A 22620-nucleotide genomic window follows, 5' to 3' on the forward strand; every position below is an offset into this window, starting at 1 on the left:
AGTAATCTAATCTTTGGTGGCCAGTTAAACTACTCAGTACATGAGCATTTTCTGGTGGCCATAATGATGCTCTTGGAATATATTGTGCCTCATTTAATTTACATATTTATTTATTTATTATTAAATTTCTATGTCGCCCAATCACCAAAGCTCTATATACCTGTCCCCCACTCAACAATTTCCCCAAGTCTTCTCCTTCATATCGCCAACTCCCCATTCCATCTCTTTAACCAGTTCAGCCATTGGGAGAGAGATAAGTATATGGTTTAACACACCGGAGAAGTGTTCCTTCAGAATTGGACATGCTTCCCCCTGCACAGACCAACATACTGATTGTTCCTGGTCTTGCCACTAACTTGAAGTCGGTATATATGTATCATGTTTAACTGTAGAAAGGAAACTCTTGGTATTAAGGTACTTAATTTGAAGTCAGAGGGTTAAATCCAGTGTCATGCTAACAGATACCTACTAGTGCAATGGGACTTTCCCATCTTCCCACCGCAGCCCTCTGCACTGCCCAAAGATCTGCTCTGAAGGGTTTGAAATTAGAATCAAAAACTTTATGGGCTGGTTGCAAAAGGGGTCATGCCAGAATGGTATTAAAAATGAAATCACAAGAAGTCTTCAGCTCCATTAATTCTGTAACTTGAAAAATAACAGGTGACAATGACTTCTGAGTTTTTCCTTGAATATGCCATATTCATTCCATTTATAAACTCCTATGCTCTCAGTCTTCCTTTTACGTAGTACAGTGGGAAACTACCTTCATAGTGAGTGAGATCTCTCCCCCCCCCCCCGCTGCTCTGCCTTTGGTGTTGACCAGTCTGTCTTGGTTCCTCCTAATCCCTTAACTATGCAACATTTCTAATCCATTAAATAAATAATCAAGAGTAGTTTAGAATGGTTAAGGATAAAGTGTGGGTAAGGGGTGTTGTATTTGTTGTAGCAAATACTTTGCAATAGAAATAAAAAGATCTTTTTAGGCTTTGCTATGCTGGATGTGCCCGAATTTGTCTGATCTCAGAAGCTAAGCAGGGTCAGCCCTGATTAGCACGTGGGTGGGAGACCACCTGGGAATCAGGCTTCCTGCACTGAGCAGGGGGTTGGACTCGATGGTCTTGTAGGCCACTTCCAACCCTATGATTCTTTGATTCTATAACTTCAAGCATACTAACTTCTGGAAAGCTGGCTCTCCCTGTTTCAGCCTCAGCTGATCCAAGATAGAAAGAACAAGATCTGAACCCAAATCTGCTTCAGTATAATAACCCACTATTCCTTGGTTTTGCCCCAGTATACCTCTTGGGTCTCAGCAGAATGAAACCAGAAGGGTTATTAGCCTGGCCTACGGACATGTGTGTCTTTGCTGGTGTGATCAGGCGGGGAATTTTCTTGGATCAAGGAGGATCTAATTTAATCCAGCCTCTGGGAACTGGGTCCTTTGCATCTATTATTTTTTGGATTACAAAAACTCCTTTGCATCTATTATTTTTTGGATTACAAATACATTGTGGGAAGCCTAACATAGCCTCAAAGTGTGACCACCACATCTTCCAAGGCCCTGACATGGCCCTGGAAATTTGTTACAGTTGTAAATGTGATGCAGACAGTGGTTGTACATCACTACTATAGTACTTAGTGTCTATTGATTCTCCCCCCCCCACTCCACACACACACACACCCCTCTTCCCAACAGCAAGCCTATCCCTTTGCAACATGTCCAAGGCCTTCCAATGCAGATTGGTGCTATTGTCTTTGAATCAGGACATGGGGAGGACAACCTAGCGTAAACTACAATATTTTGGTGCAGCTTTGACTGACCATATGAACTCTGAATGTGAAGTCAGGGAATTAAGTTTGAGAATTGCAAGCACTAGTGTTTTGGGGTTTTATTACAAACTTCTAGCATCTGGGGGAAATAAGATGAGGAAGTAGTAGAACATTTGTATCATTGATCCATTCTACTTTTAGTTGTGTGCATTTTTTGACAGTCATTTGTTTCCTTTCCTTTTTATTTTTAAGTTTCTGCACTTTAAAAATGCAAGATTATCTGCAAGATTATTAGTGCTTATATTACATACTCGGGTTTAAGCCTCTCTTCTCATACTATTCTTTCAGAGGATGTGAATAAGGGTATGCTGTCACAGTGAAAGTAGAAACTATTGTTTTGTTACTGATAAGAAGAAAGAGAGAATGGAAACAGTTTTCTGGCTCTGGCCTTTTACCCAATATCTGGTAGAAACTAGATTGTTCTAAATAACAGTAATTACATCCTGAGAATTTACTCAGATAACGTTTTTTTTGGTATTTGAGTATGTGTGTGTGCGCATGTGTGCGTGTGTGTGTGTTATGGTTCCCATTTTAACCCCTTGGAGAAAGAGATTTACTGAAAGAAATTAAAGGCTTATTATTGGGTCAGATGGGAATCGAGGAAAACGTCAGTGATCTGTTAAGCATTGCTGAAGTACTTTCCTAAATTATGTTTTTCTGATATGTCTGTTAACACCTCCCCACTATTTCAGTATTCAGTGCACATCCATTGGGATTATATACTTAGTGCCATTCTAGATGCCATTAAATAATGTCTTTATACAGTCTTTAGCTAATAAACTGGTTGTTTTTACTGGATATAAAGCAGATACCAAGTTTCAAACAAGCACTGCCAAATCCCCCCCATCAATGATTTCTCCCTCCCCCAGATATGATAATACAGCGCACTCTTTCCTCACCACTGCTACCAGTGAAGAGCATTTTGTATCAAGAACTCTGGGGGGGGGGGGTGTCTGTCTGTCTGTGCACGCATGTGTGATGGCTTTCAGTCATTGAATATTGATCTTTGTTTATTTTAGAATATGTATATACTTTTCAACAACAAGAAGATCTTAATATATACATTTCTTTATACAGTACAAGATAGTTTGCAAGCATGCTTGAATAAAGCTGTTTATGTTCTCAACAGAGTTGGGCTTCCATGTGTACATCTTCCATCTTAGAACAAAGGAGGAGACTCCTTCATCCTATGCCTGATGTCTACTCAGATTTTGACTGTCTTGGTTTTGGTCGTGAGGCAGAGAGCAATCCCTCTGTGGAAGCACCCTCCCTATTCTAAAGGAAATCCAGAACATAGCAGATAACAACGTCTAGGTCAGGACAGGGTTGCTCCTGCCACACAGTTCTTCCTAAAGGCAGCTGGCTTGATTTATATTTAGTATTTAGTACTGCCTTATACTAGGAGCTTGTGATTTGTGGCTTCTATACTGTTGTGAGTCTATTCGTTTTATTGCTGTTACTTCTGTCATTTTTTTAATTGTAAAATTCTTTGAGCATGATATATGTATATAGAGATGAATAAAAAGACAATGACGTTGTGACCTTGGTCTTGTGCTCAAATGCGTACTCAGAATTGACAGGCAGAATAGCTATTTTCCAAGAGGTGTTTGGAGCTTGTATGTTATAATTCTTTTTTAAGCTTAGCATTCCTTTATATAGTGCAAAATCATTGTGGAATAAAAAGGTCTTATTGAAGAATGTGTATCTTTAATTACACACACACACACTTCATAGACTACCTTCTTTCATGTGTTCTTTAGTTATCTTTACTGTCATCCAGTAAGTCAACAGCTAGTATATCAGCTGTGCCCCTTGTTTATACCATAATGGTGCTTAGAAGCATTCTTGGTGGTTGAGCCACAAATATGGAACTTGCTTCCCTTGGAAACCTGCCATAGTTTTAATTATGTCTGGAGGTTGTTTGTAAGACTTTTCTTACTTAGGATGCACATGGCTAGGGGTAAGCAGACATTAGTTGACCATTTAACATATATTTTATTTTAATTTTCAGTTTATTTACTAGCTCTGTTAGTAAAACTAAAACTAACACTAGTTTTAGTTACTGCCTGTTTCAAGACCTAAGGATGGGCTAAAAGTTTAATTAACACCTTGTGGGAAGAAGAGATCGTTTAAGTCAGCCTTCCTCAACCTGGTGCACTCCAGATGTGTTGAATTACAATTCCCATCATTACAATTCCCATCATTGGCTGTGCAACACATTTGGGGGACACCAGGTTGTGGGAAGCTAGTTTAAGGTGTGACAGGGTAACTGTACATTCAATAATCCAGTGAATGGCGTTTTTATTAGCTCCTTAAGGGGCTTTAGTTATGCTTGTAATTGACTGATCTACGTATTTTTGTATCTTCCCCTCCAAGTTTCTTAGTTGCTCATGTTTCAACTTCACAGATGTCAGGGGTGATTCTGAGCTCAGGGAGTGGGATAGCAGTTCAGATTCTGAAGGAGAACCATCAGACATGGGGGAGGTGTTTTCCCAGGCTAGTCCAGATATGAGTAGGCCTGCTTCTCAGGTTACAAATGTCCAGATGGCTGAGCTTGAGGGTCCCTCTTCACACACATACACACACACACACCGTGAGAGGCAGCGAACAGGAGGATGACCTTAATAGATGCCAGGCACAGAGCAAAGAGAGAGAAGGCAAGGGCAGAACTTAGACGGTCTACCTGATTGGCCTTGCATGAAAAGCTCCACTTAGAGGCCTCACGACAAGAGAGGGACCTCCTCCCCTTAAGTTAGGCTAGGGAGACCGCCTCCCTCTTCAAAGGCAACTCTCGTAAATTCCATTTGAATCCCTTGAAGGCATTCATTGTAGACGGAGAGTATCTGAGAATTTGCATCTATATGACCCTGTGAAGTAATGGATTAAAAGCTGTAGACTGAAGCCTCTTGTCTATGTATGTTTGGGCGTGAAGTGAAGTGGGGGCTAAGGGAATCCTGGCAACAATAACCATGTGATTTATGTAGGCTGAGGGAGAGCAACTTTTTCAAGGTCAGCTACTAAGAAATTGGCAAAAGAGACTAGCAAATGGTCTATGATATGTGTATGCACAAAATCAGGTTTAACAAATTTTCCACTCGGAGGGGGGAGTGCAGGAGGGGTGCTCCAGTAATAAAATAGAAAGATTGGGACAGTAATTCAGAAGGCCCTTGAAAGCCATGAGGTGCTTGGGTTCATACTAGATATGTCAGAAGACATCCAGGAACAGGATTTTAATTTCTCTCTCAATTAAGTTAAAAGAAGCATCAGTTTTTCCAATTTTTCCAAAACCCCACAAGTAGGAGATGAGTGCAATAGCATCCTCCTGCCCAAGTTTCAAGCCACTGGTGTACCTGTATGCCCCCCCGCCATCCACAAGACAAATATAGTGTCAGAGGACATATAGATCTAGAAAATGGTGTGTAGAAAAGAGCTGAATACCTTCTCCTGCAGCATACCCCTTATGTGATTTATAGCCTCAGCACCCTCCCTGGCAGCTTTCAACTTTTTAAAAGTGGGAAATTCTGATCATGGCAGAGTTGAACCCTTAATCAGAGCAGTGAGTGACATGTGGTGCAATGAGTTATACCAGAGGTATGCAATATGTTGGCCTCTAGATGTTTTGGACTACATCCCTCATAATCCCCAATCATTGGTTATGCAGGCTGGGGTTTATGGGAGTTGTGGTACAAAACATCTGGACTACAGGTTGCCTACCCCTGAGTTATGTATAGTACCCACTGTAGCTGCTTTCATGCTATTATCAGTGACAGATTGTGTTTTGTTTGTTTGTTTATTCATTTGTTTTAAAAGAAAAGCTGCTGTTCTGGAACATACCCTGAATTGGGATTTCCCTAAAAAAAATTAACATATATAAACATCTTGTCAAAAAGTCCTACAAGTGGTTCTGCACAACTTGAACTTGAAAAATATGTGCAAGCATTCTGAAGGACTTGAAATTGGTTGTTTAATGCTCAGTCATCTCCAAACCCATATTTCAATATTATTTTAAGCAAAATAATTGTTGGGTAGCTGCTAAACTTCGTGTATGCGTCATATGTATTTAAGGCCTCATTCTTATACACACTTACCTAGGATTATATCACATTGAATTCAGTAGGACTTACATTGGAGTAGACCTCCATAGGATTGCACATGACATTGTTATAAACCTTCGATAGCTCTCAGTAATGGGACTTTTAGGGAGCAATCCTATGGCCGCTAGTCAGTGGCTAGACAGCCATAGGATATCTGGTTTTCCAGGAACCGACCTCGGAGCCCACGGTCCGAGGTTGGTTCCCAGTGAACCGACCCTCTCCCACTTCTGTGCTGCCTCGCAGGCAGTGCGGAGCAGCCAAAATGGGGCATTCCCAGGGGGTGTTCCGGGGTAGGGAGGGCGGAAATGACACTACAACACATCTAGGGACCTCATACAGCAGCCTCCTCTCCTGCTCTACCCTCCCATGGCTAGACAGCAATCGGCTGTCTAGCCGAAAATGCAGGGCTGGAGAAGTGCAGAGGGAACAATCCCCTCCGTGTTTCTCCTGCCCTGCATTGGATAGGCGGTCGCCTCCAAGTTCAGAGGCAGCTGCCTATCTGCATAGGATTGCTCCCTTGATCTGTTTTTCTATATTTAATCTCTGCCATTAATATCAGTTTATTGGTACAGTGGCATTCTATTGACCGATCAGAAAAGAAATATCAGACTCTGATAGGTGATAGTTCTTCAGGACATGTTTGCTCAGAGGATTGGGAAAGAGCTGTGTCATGTTTTCAGAAGATCTGATTTGTTCTGAAAGGAACATGAAGTAGGAATTCTTGTCTTTTGCAAATTCTCAAATGCTAATCTCCTTGCATTATGATAAAGAGTTAGATTAGCCCTGGAAGTTCAGGGATAAGAAACAGCTGAAAGAGAAAATTGCCCACCTGTGTGTTAAGTTGCTATGCTATACACATTGGAAAGCCAAATTCAGAGCAACCCTACATGAAGGGTATTAACAGTCCATTGCATTAGTATTGTAGGTTCTTGAGTGTAGACACAGAATTATTATACAGAAATAAAGGTTGTGAAAACAATAGCTTCTTCTGAGATCTTTTAAGAAGAAGAAAATTATTCAGAGCAAATTTACCCTCATGCTGGAAGCAATGAAATTTACTACTATGTGCAACTCAGTTGCTCAAAATAGACCTTAAGTATTCTTGCTTAAGAAGGGTTGGTTTTAATGTTAACTAAGCCTGCAAACTGGGATGTGATTTATTGTACACAACGCAACAAAAATTATTTATATACCTGATCTTTTGAGGCAACTGAGTTAAAGAACGGGGTGGGGTAAAGTGTCTAATGAAATACTAAAGCCTGAAAGAAGCAAGGCATATAAAATATGTATCTTTAGTCTGACCATTCTGTTATCTTCCCTCTCTTTTAGTTGCTGATATGTGTTTAAGATGAGTGGGATTGGTGAAAACTCCTCTGACCCAGCCCGGGCAGAGTCAAGAAAACGCAAGGAATGTCCTGATCAGCTTGGACCCAGGTTAGTTAGAATGTTTTGGAGAACCTGAGGAGCTAAATATAATATATTTTATATTATAAAATATAAATTTTATAGGGGAAAATGTAATGTGTGTAGCTGAGTGCATTATTAAATTGCCATTGTAGATTAGTATTGCTGTACAACTATTTGTTCACTTTTATCAGTCCCAAATCACAATACAGTTTATTCTCTGAATTTTGTTTATAGGGAAAGAAAGGTTTGAGTGAACATCTTCAATTAAATTTTCAGTTGAAGTGTTTGGCCTTCCAGTTTCTATAAAATTTGCCAAGCTATATATAGACAATGGATTGGATGAGGGCTAATAAACTGAAGCTCAATTCAGACAAGACTGAGATGCTGTTGGTGGGAGGTCCTCCTGACTGGATGGAGGGTGCTCGACCTGTTCTGGATGGGGTTGTACTCTCCCTGAAGGAACAGGTTCGTAGTTTGGGAGTTCTCCTTGAGCTATCTTTGCAACTTGAGGCTCAGGTGTCCTCAGTGGCACAGAGTGCCTTCTACCAACTTTGGTTGGTGGCCCAGCTATGCCCTTATCTGGACAGGGATAACCTAGCCTCAGTTGTCTATGCTCTGGTAATCTCCAGGTTAGATTACTGCAATGCAGTCTACATGGGGCTGCCTTTGAAGATGGTTCAGAAGCTGCAGCTCGTACAGAATGTGGCAGCCAGATTGATAACAGGGACCAGAAGGTCTGCACATATAAGACCGACTCTGGCCCGCTTGCACTGGTTGCCTGTATGTTTCCGATCCCAATTCAAAGTGCTGGTTTTAACCGATAAAGCCTTACACAGCTTGGGACCACAATACCTGACGGAGCACCTCTCCCGACACGAACCTACCCGTATACTATGCTCAACATCTAAGGCCCTCCTCTGGCCGCCTACACCAAGGGAAGTTCGGAAGACGGTGACAAGGAAGAGGTCCTTCTCGGTGGTGGTCCCCATCTTATGGAATGATCTCCCCAATGAGGCCCACCTAGCGCCAACATTGCTATCTTCTCGGTGCCAGCTTAAGACCTTTCTCTTCTCCCAGGCATTCAGCAGCATATGAGAAGTTTTATTTGAACCTGGCATGTCTTGTGGTTATGGTTATTTGCTTTTGAGATTGTTTGTTTGAAATAGTTTTAGATATATGTTTCTTTTGTGTATATTGTCTGTTTTTTTTAATGTAAATGGTTTTTAATCTTTGTAAACTGCCCAGAGAGCTTCGGCTATTGGGTGGTATAGAAATGTTAATAATAATAATAATAATGATAATGATAATAATAATATTAATAATTTTTTTTTAAAGAAACAAAAAACCAAAGTGCCCTGTCTTCTTCATTCAGTCCATTGTCCAGTGATTTCTTAAAGTAGTACTTTCTAAACACACATCTTAAACGTTTTTCAAATGTCACTTTAGAAAAAAAGAGTGTCTTTAATCATGAAGATCTTTAGAAGCCACATGGTCAAAGTTGCTTGTTTTTGCTGATCAATATATATGGGCAACTGTCATAGATCTGTGCATATAAAGAGCAATGTTTATTTATTTTATTATTTAAAAAAATTCTTGTCTGCCTTTCAGGGCAGAAGCCCTCCTAAGTCAGCTCACAGCAATAAAATACATAAAAACAGTTAAAATACTAAAAGCGATAAAAATATAAACACAATAAAATAGTGATAAAAGCAACAATAAAAGCCAACAATAAAACCAACAACAGCAAAAACAGCAATGTTGTGTGTGGCCACCTCCAAATGTAGAACACCTCAATATATAAACTTGCCTACACACTGTCTTTCTGTCATTATGAGCTAGAGAATCGAATATTGGGGTGGACTTGTTTGTGTCTCAACAAAATTTTCTGTTGGGAGGCAGAAAGTCTAAGTGATCGCCAGGTTTGGATTGGGTAAAACTTTCTCTGGGGTGCTGTCTCAGAACATCTATCTCTTCCTTCAAATTCTACATCAGAACCCACTGTTTAAGCCTTTTGCTTAATCCCTTAGTTTAGTCGTCATCCCTAACTGAAGAGAAATGTCAAGTATGTACAACTGCATTGGCGCATAAACTCTTGCTCCTCCCACTCTGCCACACCTATGTTACTATTTCATTTTCCTTCCATTCTGTCCTTTTTTGTTTGTTTCCTCCATTATCATAATTTAGATTGTAAGTTCCTTAGGGCCTCTTTTTTGATTATGAAGCTCAAACATGCTGGAGAAAATGTGCTTGGGGGATCCAGAGATGGTGTGTCCTGGGCTTGCAAGCTCATCACCATGAGGAAAGCATTGCAGTTAAATGGAAGGTTATGTTTCAGAGTGTTTATGTAAATTCATTTCCCTGTAACATTATTGGGTGGCCAGTTAATGTTACACCTTGTGAATAAGGGGGGCATGATAAGAGGCTTATAAAATTGCACATGGTGTAGGGAAAGTGGGTAGAGAGAAGTTTTTCTCCCTCTTTCATCATCCTAGATCCTGGGTCATCCAACGAAGCTAAATGGTGGGAGATTTAGGACAGACAAAAGGAAATATTCCTTTACACCACACATGATTTGTTGTTGTTGTTCAGTGGTTAAGTCATGTCCGACTCTTCGTGACCCCATGGACCATAGCACGCCAGGCTTTCCTGTCCTCTGCTCTCTCCCGGAGCATGCTCAAGTTCATACTCATTGTATTGGTGATGCTATCTAGCCATCTCATCCTCTGCCGTCCCCTTCTCCTTTTGCCTTCAATCTTTCCCAGCATTGGGTCTTTTCCTGTGGAATTTGCTACCACAAAATGTGTTAATGGCCATCACCTTAGATGGCTTTAAAGGGGAGCAGACAAAATCACAGAGGATAAGAGTCTGAATGGCTACTAGTCATAATGACCATGTTCTACCTGCAGAATCATGAGGCAGCATGTCTCTGAATGTCAGTTGCTGGGGAACAACATCAGAAGAGGGCTATTGCCCTCATGTCCTGCTTGCAGGCTTTCCATAGGCATCTGGTGGGCTGCTGTGGGAAATGCAAGGATGCTTGTATAGATGGGCTTTTGGTCTAGTCCAGTAGGGCTCTCATGTTCTTATTTGCTGGAGCCAATCATAAGTATGCAAATGTGTGGCTGGTGTAGTGTGTGGCTGGCTACTATATCAGCAGTGGGAGGTGAGGCCAGCTAAAACAACCCCCTCACATGTTGGGTGGATGCATGAATAGAAGTGTGAGTACCCCTTTACGTGTTAGTATAACAAGTAACGTTCTGAACAGTGAGCTGCTGGTTCAGGCCCTTTTCTAGACAACAGAAAGCAAAACCCCATTCAGGTGTGATTAAAAGTGATGAAACTTATGTGAGCAGGAATGGGGCTGCACCAAGTAGCCCCATCCCCCCGATTGTGCAGGGTTCTGAATCGTGTGGAAGCCTATGCATGTGCAGCTATATACACAAAGGCCGCTGCAGGTCTTCATGCAGTACTTGTCGACACCTGTGCCAGGAACTTCATTATGACATGACTTCAGGGGGCGGGGCTACTCGGCATGGCCCCTTCCTGCTTGTGTGGTGAGTTTCACCACTTTTAATCATGCCTGAATAGAGCTCACGAGAGCACTTGTTCTGGAAGTTGTATTTTGAGATACAGGAAGAAGAATGCCTCCTTGTATGACACGGTCTCTCTCCAGAACTACAAGAGTTGCTGAATTCGTGCAGGCACTTCCTGTACTGTCACAGGGAAGGCAGAGCAAACATGGCCCCAGAACGTATTTGAGAAAATGGCATAGGCTTCACTTCTCCAGAGTTCATAGCCACCTTAAGAAAAAAATGCTTATATACAATACATAGAATAAATGCATTGTACATATAAATACATTGTACATATAAATACATACAATAAAATAATGAACCATAGAAGAACTGCCCCTAGATCATAGGGACAGGGACAGTGCCTAAAAGGCCTTTGTCACATAAAGAAATGTATGTGATGCAGTCCTGTGTGGCTGTGAATAAAAACTGAGTATCTAGAAAAGTATTGAGCTTAAAGAAAGGGGAGCTAAATTTTAAATAAATAAATTTTTATTTAAATAAATTTAAATATTATTTAAATTAATAAATTTAAAAATTTAAATTATTAAATTTATTAATAAATAATAAATTTATTATTTAGCAAATAAGCTAAATGGCACCAATCCTCCAATATTCAAAACAGACAAGGGAGTATAGGGTTGGATTACAAGTTTGTACCAAGTTGAGAGAAATAACGCTTGGGTAGTGATGAAAGTCTATTAAACACCATATACACTGATGGCAATATATCATCACCTTACATAATAATAGCAAACCTGTTCTCCAAGAACCAATGGGCCGTGGTGGCTTAGTGGTTAAGACGCTGAACTGCAGACCGGAAGGTTGGCAGGACAGCAGTTCGAGACCTGAGTGCTGCGTGACGGAGTGAGCTCCCGTCTTCAGTCCCAGCTTCTGCCAACCTAGCAGTTCGAAAGCAAGAAATTGCAAGTAGATAAATAGGTACCGCCTCGGCAGGAAAGGTAACAGCGTTCCGTGCACCTCGGTGTTCAGTCATGCCAGCCACATGACCACAGAAGCATCTTCGGACAGCGCTGGCTGTTCGGCTTAGAAATGGAGATGAGCACCACACCCTAGAGTCAGACATGACTGGTTGGGGACACCTTACCTTTTTTCTCCAAGAACCAGCCCTTATGTAGCCAAACCTCCACTATCCATAGACATGTTGAGGGAACACCTAGGTTTTCAAAAGTAGGGGGGGGGGAACCTTTGTGGCAACTTCCTCCCCACCACGCCTCAAATAGCCCAATGAGGACTGAGTATGCTGAGTGCTACAGAGTACCTGTTGGGAGGGAGAGTAAATGGGAGAAGGGGGAATCGAAGGAAGAAGATATGGCTGACTGGCTGGAACATTGAACAAAAGCAGTCCACACTACAACATTTTGTTGCAGTTGCCACTTGTAAATAAACTCTGAAAAACAAATTGGCTTGCTTGCTTGCTTGCTTATTTATTTATTTACAACATTTATATACCATTCCACATCTAAACAGATTATTTTGAAGTCTTTGCCTTGGCCAGCATTATCATGTTACTCTCAGTAACTTAAGCAACTGAGCTATCTATTCTGTAGTCAGGTTTGGTATACACTTTGTTTACTCTTTTGGTCTTCTTATAACACTTCCTCTGTGGTAAAATCTGGGAGAGCGTGAGTGGGGTGGATCCTGTCTTCGGACAGGTGGCTCAATCTTTTGGCTCTTACTTCCTTTCTTTCCTTATAATGCTGTGTATATTCTGCACTAAAAATAAAATAAAATTCTCTGCCAAAAAAAGCTAAATTATGAGTCTCAATTATGGGAATTATGCAAATCAAGCTGTATATATGTTGCCTGTAGTTTGCATAACGATTGCTAGTCTTGAGGAATTTTAAAGATCCATTTTGACCACTGAAGCCTCATCCCTCAGCTACTAGAAATCAGCTTCACCCTCACCACAACTTCTGAGATTTTACCCAGCATTTCCTGCACACTTTGTTTGCAGCCACGAGGGCTAGAATATGAATACGAATATGAATTATTTTTCAGCAAAGCTAAGATTCTCAGGATGCTGAGGTTTGGACTTAATACTAAATTCTGTGCTTGAGCGGTATGGTTGTGGAATCACAGACCTGCCTAGCAATCTATGAAATGGAATAGTTTAAAAGCCCTTTCAGATTAGATGCTTGTAACTTTGATTTGTTTTGAAACTCCCAATTTGCAATTGAAGTGTAGCTTTGGATATTATGGCTTAAATTCTCTCCAAACACCATGTAACAACACCTCATCCGCAGTACAAATACATTTGAATGTACAGCTCAGAACCCTTTCATAAAGTAGTAGATTCAGAAATCAACAATTTTAGAACTGCTTTCTGTCACTGAGTTGAGATGGATTTTTGTGCATTCTTTGGGTGATGAGGTGAGGATTGTTGTTTTTTCTTTTGGGACACCACAGGTGATATTATTCCTGTCAGCTAGACTGGCAGTAAGTCAACCTGGATCAGTTTACAGTGATGTTAAGCATTATTCTATGCATTCAGATCTAATTACCAAATGCCCTTAAAAACCACCAGTGAGTTTAAGAGGTAAATGTTGAGTAATATGACTGTGTGGTGATTCATTTTTTAATACATTTACAGATTTGGAAAAGTGCTCTAAAGCAGTGGTCCCCAACCTTTTTGGCACCAGGGACCAATTTTTCCACGGACCGGGGGGGGGGGGACCGGGCCGCAGCAGGGGTATGGGAACCCCCCTTACCTTGGGTCTGTGGGGGGGTGATCTGGCCCTTCCCCCCCCCTGGAATCCTTGCTGGCCCTGGCTGGCTCCACTCCATGGCGAGTTTGCAGAGCTGCCGGCCTGCTCCAGCCGCTGGTGGATATCCAGCCGCTGGGACGCAAATGGTGTCCGCTATGCGGACACCATTTGCATCCCTGTTCTTCAAGTAATAGGCTACATAACGTAGCCTATTACTCCAAATGGCAAACCGCCATTTGCGTCCCAGCGGCCGGAAGTCCGCCAGCGGCCAGAGCCGGCCGGCAGCTCCGCAGACTTGCTGTGGAGCGGAGCCGGCCAGGGCCGGCGAGGATTCGGGGGGGGGCGGATCGCCTCCCCCCCCCAGCAGACCCAAGGTAAGAGGGGTTCCCACACCCTTGCTGTGGCCCGGTTCCTAACAGGCCACGGACCGGTACCAGTCCGTGGCCCGGGGGTTGGGGACCCCTGCTCTAAAGTATATTTATATTAGAGAAATGAGTGTTGATTGTTTCTTTTCTACATTTTACCAGTTTGATTAAAAATGATATTTTCCACTCTGACCTGTTGATTTTCAAAAGTTTCGTTTTCAAACATTTCTTCCAGTCCTAAAAGAAGCACTGAAAAACGTAATCGTGAGCAAGAGAATAAGTACATAGAAGAGCTTGCAGAACTGATTTTTGCTAATTTTAATGATATTGACAACTTTAACTTCAAACCTGATAAATGTGCAATCTTGAAAGAAACTGTGAAGCAGATTCGTCAAATAAAAGAACAAGGTAAGGAAAATGTCCTCAAATGTCTTAATATTTGAACATCCCCTCACTCTCCTGCACATTGCTGAGATGCAGCTTCAGTTATTTTGGTATCGCATACTTTAAATTATTAATAGGATTATTTTGTTTAAACTGTTTTTTCAGCTTACAGTGTTGAACTATTGATAGCAAATTAAAATGTTTAGTACAGAAACAAACCATTCTGTGTATATTCCATTAAATGGAATTAAGCTTCAAAGTAGTCTTAGAAGGAGTACTTTAGGGGGAAATCCTATGCCTGTTTAGATGGGAAAACGTCCTTCAACTCCCAGCATGCCCCAGCCAGACATGCTGGGAGTTGTAAGACTTTTTTCTATCTAAGATTGCATAAGATTGCACCCTTAGTATAGTTATTGGGTTGCACAATGTATCCTAGTTTAGAAAAAAAAGGGAAGGTTTAGAGTGTGGGATATAAAGGCTTCCTTTACAATTCACTATACCAAAGTATAACTATTTTTACCAAAGTATAACTATTCAGATATCCCTGAATCCTAAATTACAGCATTACATCTTGAATTACAGTAGATTTCAAGGCCTCTGTTCAGAGCTCTTGTGACACCTTAAAGACTAACAGATTTATCGTGGGCATATGTTTTTGTAAGCTAGATACTTGAAGTTGGTAGGTCTGTGACACTCCTATTCATAGCCAAAATATGTACAAAATAAGAACCATGACCCCTTCACAACAGCAATCACTGTGATAAGACTATCTGTCTAGCTGTCTTGTGCTAATTAGTATTAATAGATAGATAGTGTTATCACAGTGACAGTGATTCACGATGTTGAATGTGTTGCTCTGCTTACAAATGTCACCAGTATGCTATCTCTTGCACATCAAGTCCTTTTGGCCTCACTGTTTACGTTTTTCTTTCTATCTTTGTACTTCTATACCTGCGTGTGTGTGTTTATATATAAAGTGCCTACTAACCAGGTACTAGCCAAAAATGTGTGCTACAATTAATCTATTACTGTGTTCCTGCAAAAACAAGAGTCTTGTGTCACCTTAGAGAGTGCAAATTTCTGGAATTATTTAGTGCTCTGTGATCTGATAACAGACAGAAAGCAGTCTGTGAAGTAGATTTTATGTGGGTTGATTGGGTAAAAAATGGTTTTTCTATTGTGCCAGCAAAATTTGGAATTTAACAACCTGGGCTGGATAGATAACAGTTCTTCAGATGGCTGAAACTATGTAGCGATGTAAACACTGGGATGCCACAAGTATGTGTTGGAACTAGTTTTTTTTCTTCATAAAATTCTGAACCGAGTTATAAGTGAGGTGGCCGGGTTTGCAGAGGATAGAAATCCAAAGGAATATCTTCAAACGGGGTGAAATTCAGTGAGACCGCCTGGGAATCAGGCTTCCTGCACTGAGCAGGGGGTTGGACTCGCTAGTCTTGTAGTCCCCTTCCAACCTTATGATTCTCTGATTCTCTGAAATACATTCTTTCACACATGCAATGTGTGTTCAGAATTGTCCAGAATGTGTTCAGAATTGGCTCTAACAACCCTAAAGTGATTTTAAGATCTTGGCCCTACAGAAAACATTAGCTCATTGTGTTGTGACAAGAAAATTCAATATTAGACATTTATTGGGAAAAGGCTTGAAAATAGAATATGATGGCATTATGCTTGTAAGTTTGGGTGAGGAAGAGACTGGTGTAAGTTGCTGGGTGTGAATTTCAAAACATAGACTATGTGGAGACAGGTCTCCTCCACTAATAGCCATTCCATCTTCTATTGTTTTTCCTTTTGCCTGGGAGTAACACATTATTGACATTTATAAGGCCCGCCAAGTGTGTGGGAAGTGTCCTGCTGCATCAGAGGTAGCCCCTGTAGTCCACCCAGTAGAAGCCTGAAACTCTATGCAGGCATGATAGCAAAACAGATACTCATGTAACATCACACTGGGATTGTTGTCATTATGCTCAATGCTGTATACTTTTAAAACAGGTCTCCTCCTTCAGTAAAAGTGATCATGTAGCCAACAAGAAGGATGATTTTTTAAAAAATGGCACTCATGTGGCAGCTTGTCAGGACTGCAGTGAGGCGCTATGTGGAGTCACAACTGTGACCGGTTTTTCATAGCCCCTGTCTTCTGCTGAATCAAGGGATTTTTAGTATATAGATTAATCACCCTTCCCCAAACCTGAAGGTTTCCCCCTTTTAAATGTAGATACAAGACTTTTATACTCTTATATTAATTGTAGTAATTGATTTAATTATTTGTAGGCTGCCTTTCCCCTAGAGTGTGCAGTTTCCCAGGAGATTCATATCAAGCTTCAGTTTGATTTTCCTTTCAGAGAGCTTGTGGCTATGGGGTAAACTCGCTTTTCCTGTGTCTCTTTGTTTTCTACCAACATGTGCTTGAGGGACTCTAGAGGCTGACCTCTGCCTCCTAGCCTTGAAAAATGTGATGCTGATCACTTTGTGTCTTTTCATCACACAATTATATTATTTGTGGGTACAAGGCTTTAATTCTTATTCTTATATTAATTGTATTTATTTATAAGTCACTTTTCAGAACCAAGTCCAGAACAAAGAGAACAATATACAATTGTAAAAAGAAAGATACAGCAATATAATATTATAATAAAACTTTAAAATGTAAAAGTACAAAACTAAAAATACATATAAAATATATTTCAGTCACTATACATTTCCCATAAAACAGGAGCATCAGCAGTAAGGCACATCATAATAATGCAAGAAAAGCCATACTCAATCAGACCAAAGTCCTATCAGGACTAGCATTCCATTTAAACAATGGCCAACCAACTGCCTGTGGGAAGCTCACAAGAAGAACATGAGTGCAATAGCCCCCTCAATTAAATGCCATTCAGAATAGGTAGATTTTCAAAGCCTTATTAAATGTTGCAACTGAGGAGGCTGAACACACATCCTTTGGAAGGAAATTCCATATGGTTGGGCCATTTCTGAAACGGCCTTACTCCTAGTCCCTGCCCAGTTTGTTTGTTTGTTTGTTTATTAAATTTATTAATCGCCCATCTGGCCGGTCACCCAGCCACTCTGGGCGATGTACAACAATAAAAACAGTTCATACAATAAAATTCAACATTAAAAGCATCACATTTCTAAAATTACCCTAGCCCACCCCAAATGCCTGCCTGAACAACCATGTTTTTAATGCATGGCGGAAGCTCATTAAAGAGGGGGCATGGCGGAGTTCCCTAGGGAGGGAGTTCCACAGAGTGGGGGCCACCACAGAGAAGGCCCTCTCCCTCGTCCTCACGAGCCTAGCTGTCCTGGCTGGTGGGACAGAGAGAGAAGGCCATCCGAGGCTGACCTTGTTGAGCGGCCTATCTGGTGTTGCTGGAGGCACTCCTTGAGATAGGCTGAGCCGGAACCATATAGGGTTTTAAAGGTCAAAACCAACACCTTGAATTTGGCCCGGAAAACAACTGGTAGCCAGTGCAACTCCTTCAGCACCGGAGTGATATGATCTCGCGGAGGCTGCCTTTAATCAGGCGAGCTGCCGCGTTCTGTACCAGCTGCAGCTTCCAAACCGTCTTCAAGGGTAACCCCACGTAGAGTGCATTACAGTAGTCTAAATGAGAGGAGACCAGGGCATGTACTACCGATGGGAGCAGATGGTCGGGAAGGTAGGGGTGCAGCCGCCGTATCAGGTGGAGTTGGTGCAGCGCCGTCTGGCTCACAGCTGACATCTGAGCGTCCATGGACAGCTGGGAGTCTTAAGATGACCCCCAAGCTGCGGACCTGGCCTTTCAAGGGTAACCATACCCTATTAAACACCAGCTCAACATCCCCCAACTTCCTCTTGCCTCCCACCAACAGTACCTCGGTCTTGTCAGGGTTCAGCTTCAGCTTGTTCCTCCCTATCCAGCCACTCACTGTCTCCAGACATTTGGACAGGGATTCTACGGCCAACCTTGGTGAAGATTTGAACGAGAGGGAGAGCTGTGTGTCATCCACATACTGATGACACCGCACCCCAAACCTCCTGATGATAGCCCCCAGCGGCTTCACATAGATGTTAAATAGCATCGGGGAGAGGATGGAACCCTGTGGCACCCCACAAGTGAGCGGCCATGGGTCTGAAACCTCCTCTCCCAGTGCTACCCTCTGGTACCTGCCAGAGAGGAAGGAACGGCACCACCGTAATACGGTGTCTCCAATGCCCAACTCCTCCAGGTGGTCCAGGGGGATACCATGGTCAGTGGTATCAAAAGCAGCTGAGAGGTCGAGGAGAACAAGGAAGGAACGTTCACCCCTATCCAGAGCCCTCCTCATATCATCCACCAAGGCGACCAAGGCTGTTTCTGTCCCACGTCCAGGCCTGAAGCCCGACTGAAATGGATCTAGATAATCGGCTTCTTCCAAGTGTGCCTTCAACTGCATCACCACCACCCACTCAATCACCTTGCCTACAAATGGCAGATTTGAGAGTGGGCGAAAATTGTTCAGAACTTGGGGATCCAAGGAGGGCTTTTTTAAAAGCGATCTTATCAATGCCTCCTGGAGGGCTGATGGCATCATTCCCTCCTCAAGGGAGGCATTCACCACCACCTTGATCCCCTCACCCAGCCTCTCTCTGCAGCTCATAATGAGCCAAGATGGGCAAGGATCAAGTAAGCAGGTGGTCAGCCTTACAGATGAAAGTCTAACTGATCTTAAAGGTGAGGAAATGCATAGGGCATCTAAGCACAGGCAGGTTCATATGGGTTCAGGCATTTCCTCAGATCATCTGGTCCCAAACCATTTAGGTCTTTAAATATAAAAATCAGTACAAAACAAGTTATATTTGTACTTGTGTTCATCATGTGTGCTATGCTACCATTGAAAGAAATCCAAAGCCTGTGCACTGAGGAGAAAAACCGCATTCTGTGTCATTTCATATCAATCTGTTCTTAACATGGGATGATTATGTGTATATATACACACGATCCAGGTTATCTGAAAGACTGTATTCTCTCCTATGAGCCTACTCGTGACCTGAGATCTTCAGGGGAGGCCCTTCTTGCAGTCCCACCAGCATCACAGACAAGTCTGGTGGGAACGCAGGAGAGGGCCTTCTCAGTGGCTGCCCCAAGGCTCTGGAACTCCCTTCCTAGGGAGACATATCAACCTTCCTTGATATGCTTTCGCAGGCATGTAAAAACTTTTTTGTTCTGGCAGGCCTTTGGGGATAGCTAGTCTGGACCTGTGAGAATATGACAGGTGGATACTATGGTTATATTTCTTGTTGTCTTTTAACATTTTGATATTTTATACACTTTTAATATTATTGATGATTTAATTATATTTTTAACGTTTGTATATTTCTATTTATAAGTTTTAGCTGTACAAGTTTTAATGTTGAAAAGCTGCCTTGAGTCCCAGTACTGGGAAAAAGGCAGGAAATTAATAATAATAATAATAATAATAATAATAATAATAATAATAATAATAATAATAATAATATACCCCTGGTGCCTAAACAGAGGTGGAGACAAGGTAGAGACACACACACACCCCGCAACCTTACAGAAATATAGAAGAGGCAGTACAACATCGCAAAACTACCCCATGCGCTTGTGCTTGCTTACGTCCTTCTGCCAAGGTATAATCCTGGTAACAAAGGGCAGTGCACAATGCCAACCCTGGGCAGCAGTTTCTGGCTCACTTAAAGCAAAGACATCTATCTTTCTTTATCCAACACAATGAACCCTTAGGCAGAACAACTCTAGATTCTCCCCAAAGTCCTCCTACTCAGCTGTTCCCTGGATTACTGGCCAGGACAACTCTGGGGAGCCATGTCACTGCATTATGAAAGCTCTTTCCAAGAGTCTTCTTACTTGTTCATTCCCTGAAGACTATTTTCTCCCCACAAAGCTTGCTTCAGGGACAAAGGGAAGGCTTAGTGTACTCTTCACCTCAGAAGTGATGGGAGGGTGAGGAATTGGGCTCAGAGACAATCCACCAAAGGGGTTCGGCCTTCTGTCCACTGTTAAATTTATCACAAGGGTACAGATTGGGTTCCAGGGAAGTCCCCCACTCTTCAAGGAATATCCAAAGGAATAAGCACCTCCAAAAGGATGCAAGCTTTCCCAAACCTGGCACCCTCCAGATGTGTTGAACTACAACTCCCAGCTGCCTAGGGGATTCTGGAAGTTGTAATCCAACACATCTGGAGGGCAGCTCTTCCCTCCATCCCCCATCTCCCAGTAATTTCATATGTGCGCTCACCTGCACATAGGTTGATACTTATATGTAAATAGAACATAAGAATATTAAAAGTACAATCTGTCTTGAAATGATGCCAGCTTAGAGCTCAATATAATATTGCCCTGCCTATGATATTAAGTCTTAAAGAAGCTTATAACTTCACAGCTTGTTCTTGCAACTGTGGACTACTTTATAGTTGCTCATAAGTAGGTGTGCAAGTCTAAAATCTGACTTGGAAATTTTTTCTTATCTGCTCAAGGATTTTTCATTTTTGCTCATCTATGTTGTGCAGATAAACCAACACATCAGGAAATGAATGATGCACAGCATCAACTAAATTCCTGTGCTGGAGGTTGTAGCAGACAATGGTGTGGACTCTCACAGATAGCAGCTCCCTTTTCACTACCCAAATGTAGGAAGGTGATTTATGTGAGGTGATAAGGCAGCTGGGGGCTTTTTCCTGAAATACCCAGATGTAGAGTTCTAGGATTTGTGGGGAATAGTGACTGCGACCACCGCAAAAAAAAAGGTGGCCACACCCACGTTTTGTGATGGCTGTCATTCCCCCTTCCTCACCCCACTGAATCCCCAGAATGACACTATAATGCATTGGGGGGCGGAGAGAGACAATGGCAGCTAGCGGCTGTCTTGAACTCTGCTGTTGCCACCTCAGGAGGTTTTAAAAAAACAAAACAGCAGCTTAAAAAAATCTGTCACAACTATGGCCACCTGCCAAAAGTGAGCCCACCCAAACCTCTGAAGAAATATAACCCACCCATCCCCAGAAGCACTGAAATCCTTCCCCTTAGAATGGGGTGTGGAGCTGGAGTGGGGTACTTCTTAACAGTTCTAATTAATAATAAGGTCAGGTAATCTGGTACCTCCAGATGTTTTGAACTACAATTCACATAGGCCACAGTCAGCATGGCCAGCGGTCATGGATTATTAGAATTGTTGTCCAAAATATCTGGAGGTTGCTGTCCTCCGAGTTAGGTGCTTTGTTGTTCTAGGAATAGGATGTTGCTTTAGCTGTGGTGATACAATCTGCTCTATGTGCCACTGGAGTGGACCATTTCTTAGCTTTAGATTTTCTGATGCTTTTCAGAGAAGTATATCTTTTCCATTGTTATTGTAATGTACACTTGAAAAACTTTGAAGAAAGTATGAATAAACTAAGAATAAATATGTCTGTGTAACATAATAGGGTCTCTGAAGTTGTATCTACAATCATAGCATACAGTTTTCGCCTGGAAAATTAATGTTAAGGTGTCTGTGTTTACTTTCTTTGTTTTGATTCAGGACTTGAAAATGTACATAATCTGCTCTATGCTTTCTGTGAATGCAACCTTTCCTGTCAATCTAGCCTTTCTGATTTTTAAATGCAACAGACTCTATTGCTTTCCTGATAGTTCAAAGTCTGCTGACAAGGATCAATGATCAGCATGTTAGCTAGGCAGTTGTTGTTGTTGTTGTTGTTCAGTCGTTCAGTCGTGTCCGACTCTTCGTGACCCCATGGACCATAGCACGCCAGGCCTTCCTGTCCTGCGCTCTCTCCCGGAGCGTGCTCAAGTTCATATTCATTGCATCCGTGATGCTATCTAGCCATCTCATCCTCTGCCGACCCCTTCTCCTTTTGCCTTCAGTCTTTCCCAGCATCAGGGTCTTTTCCAGGGAGTTTTCTCTTCGCATTAGGTGGCCAAAATATTGGAGCTTCAGCTTCAGTATCTGTCCTTCCAATGAGTACTCAGGGTTGATTTCCTTTAGGATGGACTGATTTGACCTCCTTGCAGTCCAGGGGACTCGTAAGAGTCTTCTCCAGCACCACAGTTCGAAAGCATCAATTCTTCGGCGCTCAGCCTTCCTTATAGTCCAGCTCTCACAGCCATACATTACTACTGGGAAAACCATAGCTTTGATTAGACGGACCTTTGTCGGCAAGGTGATGTCTCTGCTTCTTACTATGCTGCCTAGGTTGGCCATAGCTTTCCTCCCAAGGAGC

At 42.1% G+C, this 22620-nt stretch overlaps 1 protein-coding gene across 13 annotated transcripts in view; it reads left to right on the forward strand.

The window, feature by feature from the left end:
* Positions 1-22620, forward strand: part of LOC146346873 (nuclear receptor coactivator 2) — a 182712-nt gene that overhangs the window by 94308 nt on the left and 65784 nt on the right. For all 13 annotated transcript variants that reach the window (XM_084849347.1, XM_084849339.1, XM_084849338.1 and 10 more), the window contains 2 exons: positions 7251-7355; positions 14230-14402. In XM_084849347.1, the coding sequence (XP_084705473.1) occupies positions 7270-7355; positions 14230-14402 (259 nt within the window). In that variant the 5' untranslated portion in view covers positions 7251-7269. The remainder of the gene's footprint in view (positions 1-7250; positions 7356-14229; positions 14403-22620) is intronic.

This window comes from Heloderma suspectum, chromosome 4 (genome assembly GCF_057233095.1).
Source record: "Heloderma suspectum isolate Gila_16-S chromosome 4, 16-S_ref, whole genome shotgun sequence".
Lineage (NCBI taxonomy): Eukaryota > Metazoa > Chordata > Lepidosauria > Squamata > Helodermatidae > Heloderma > Heloderma suspectum.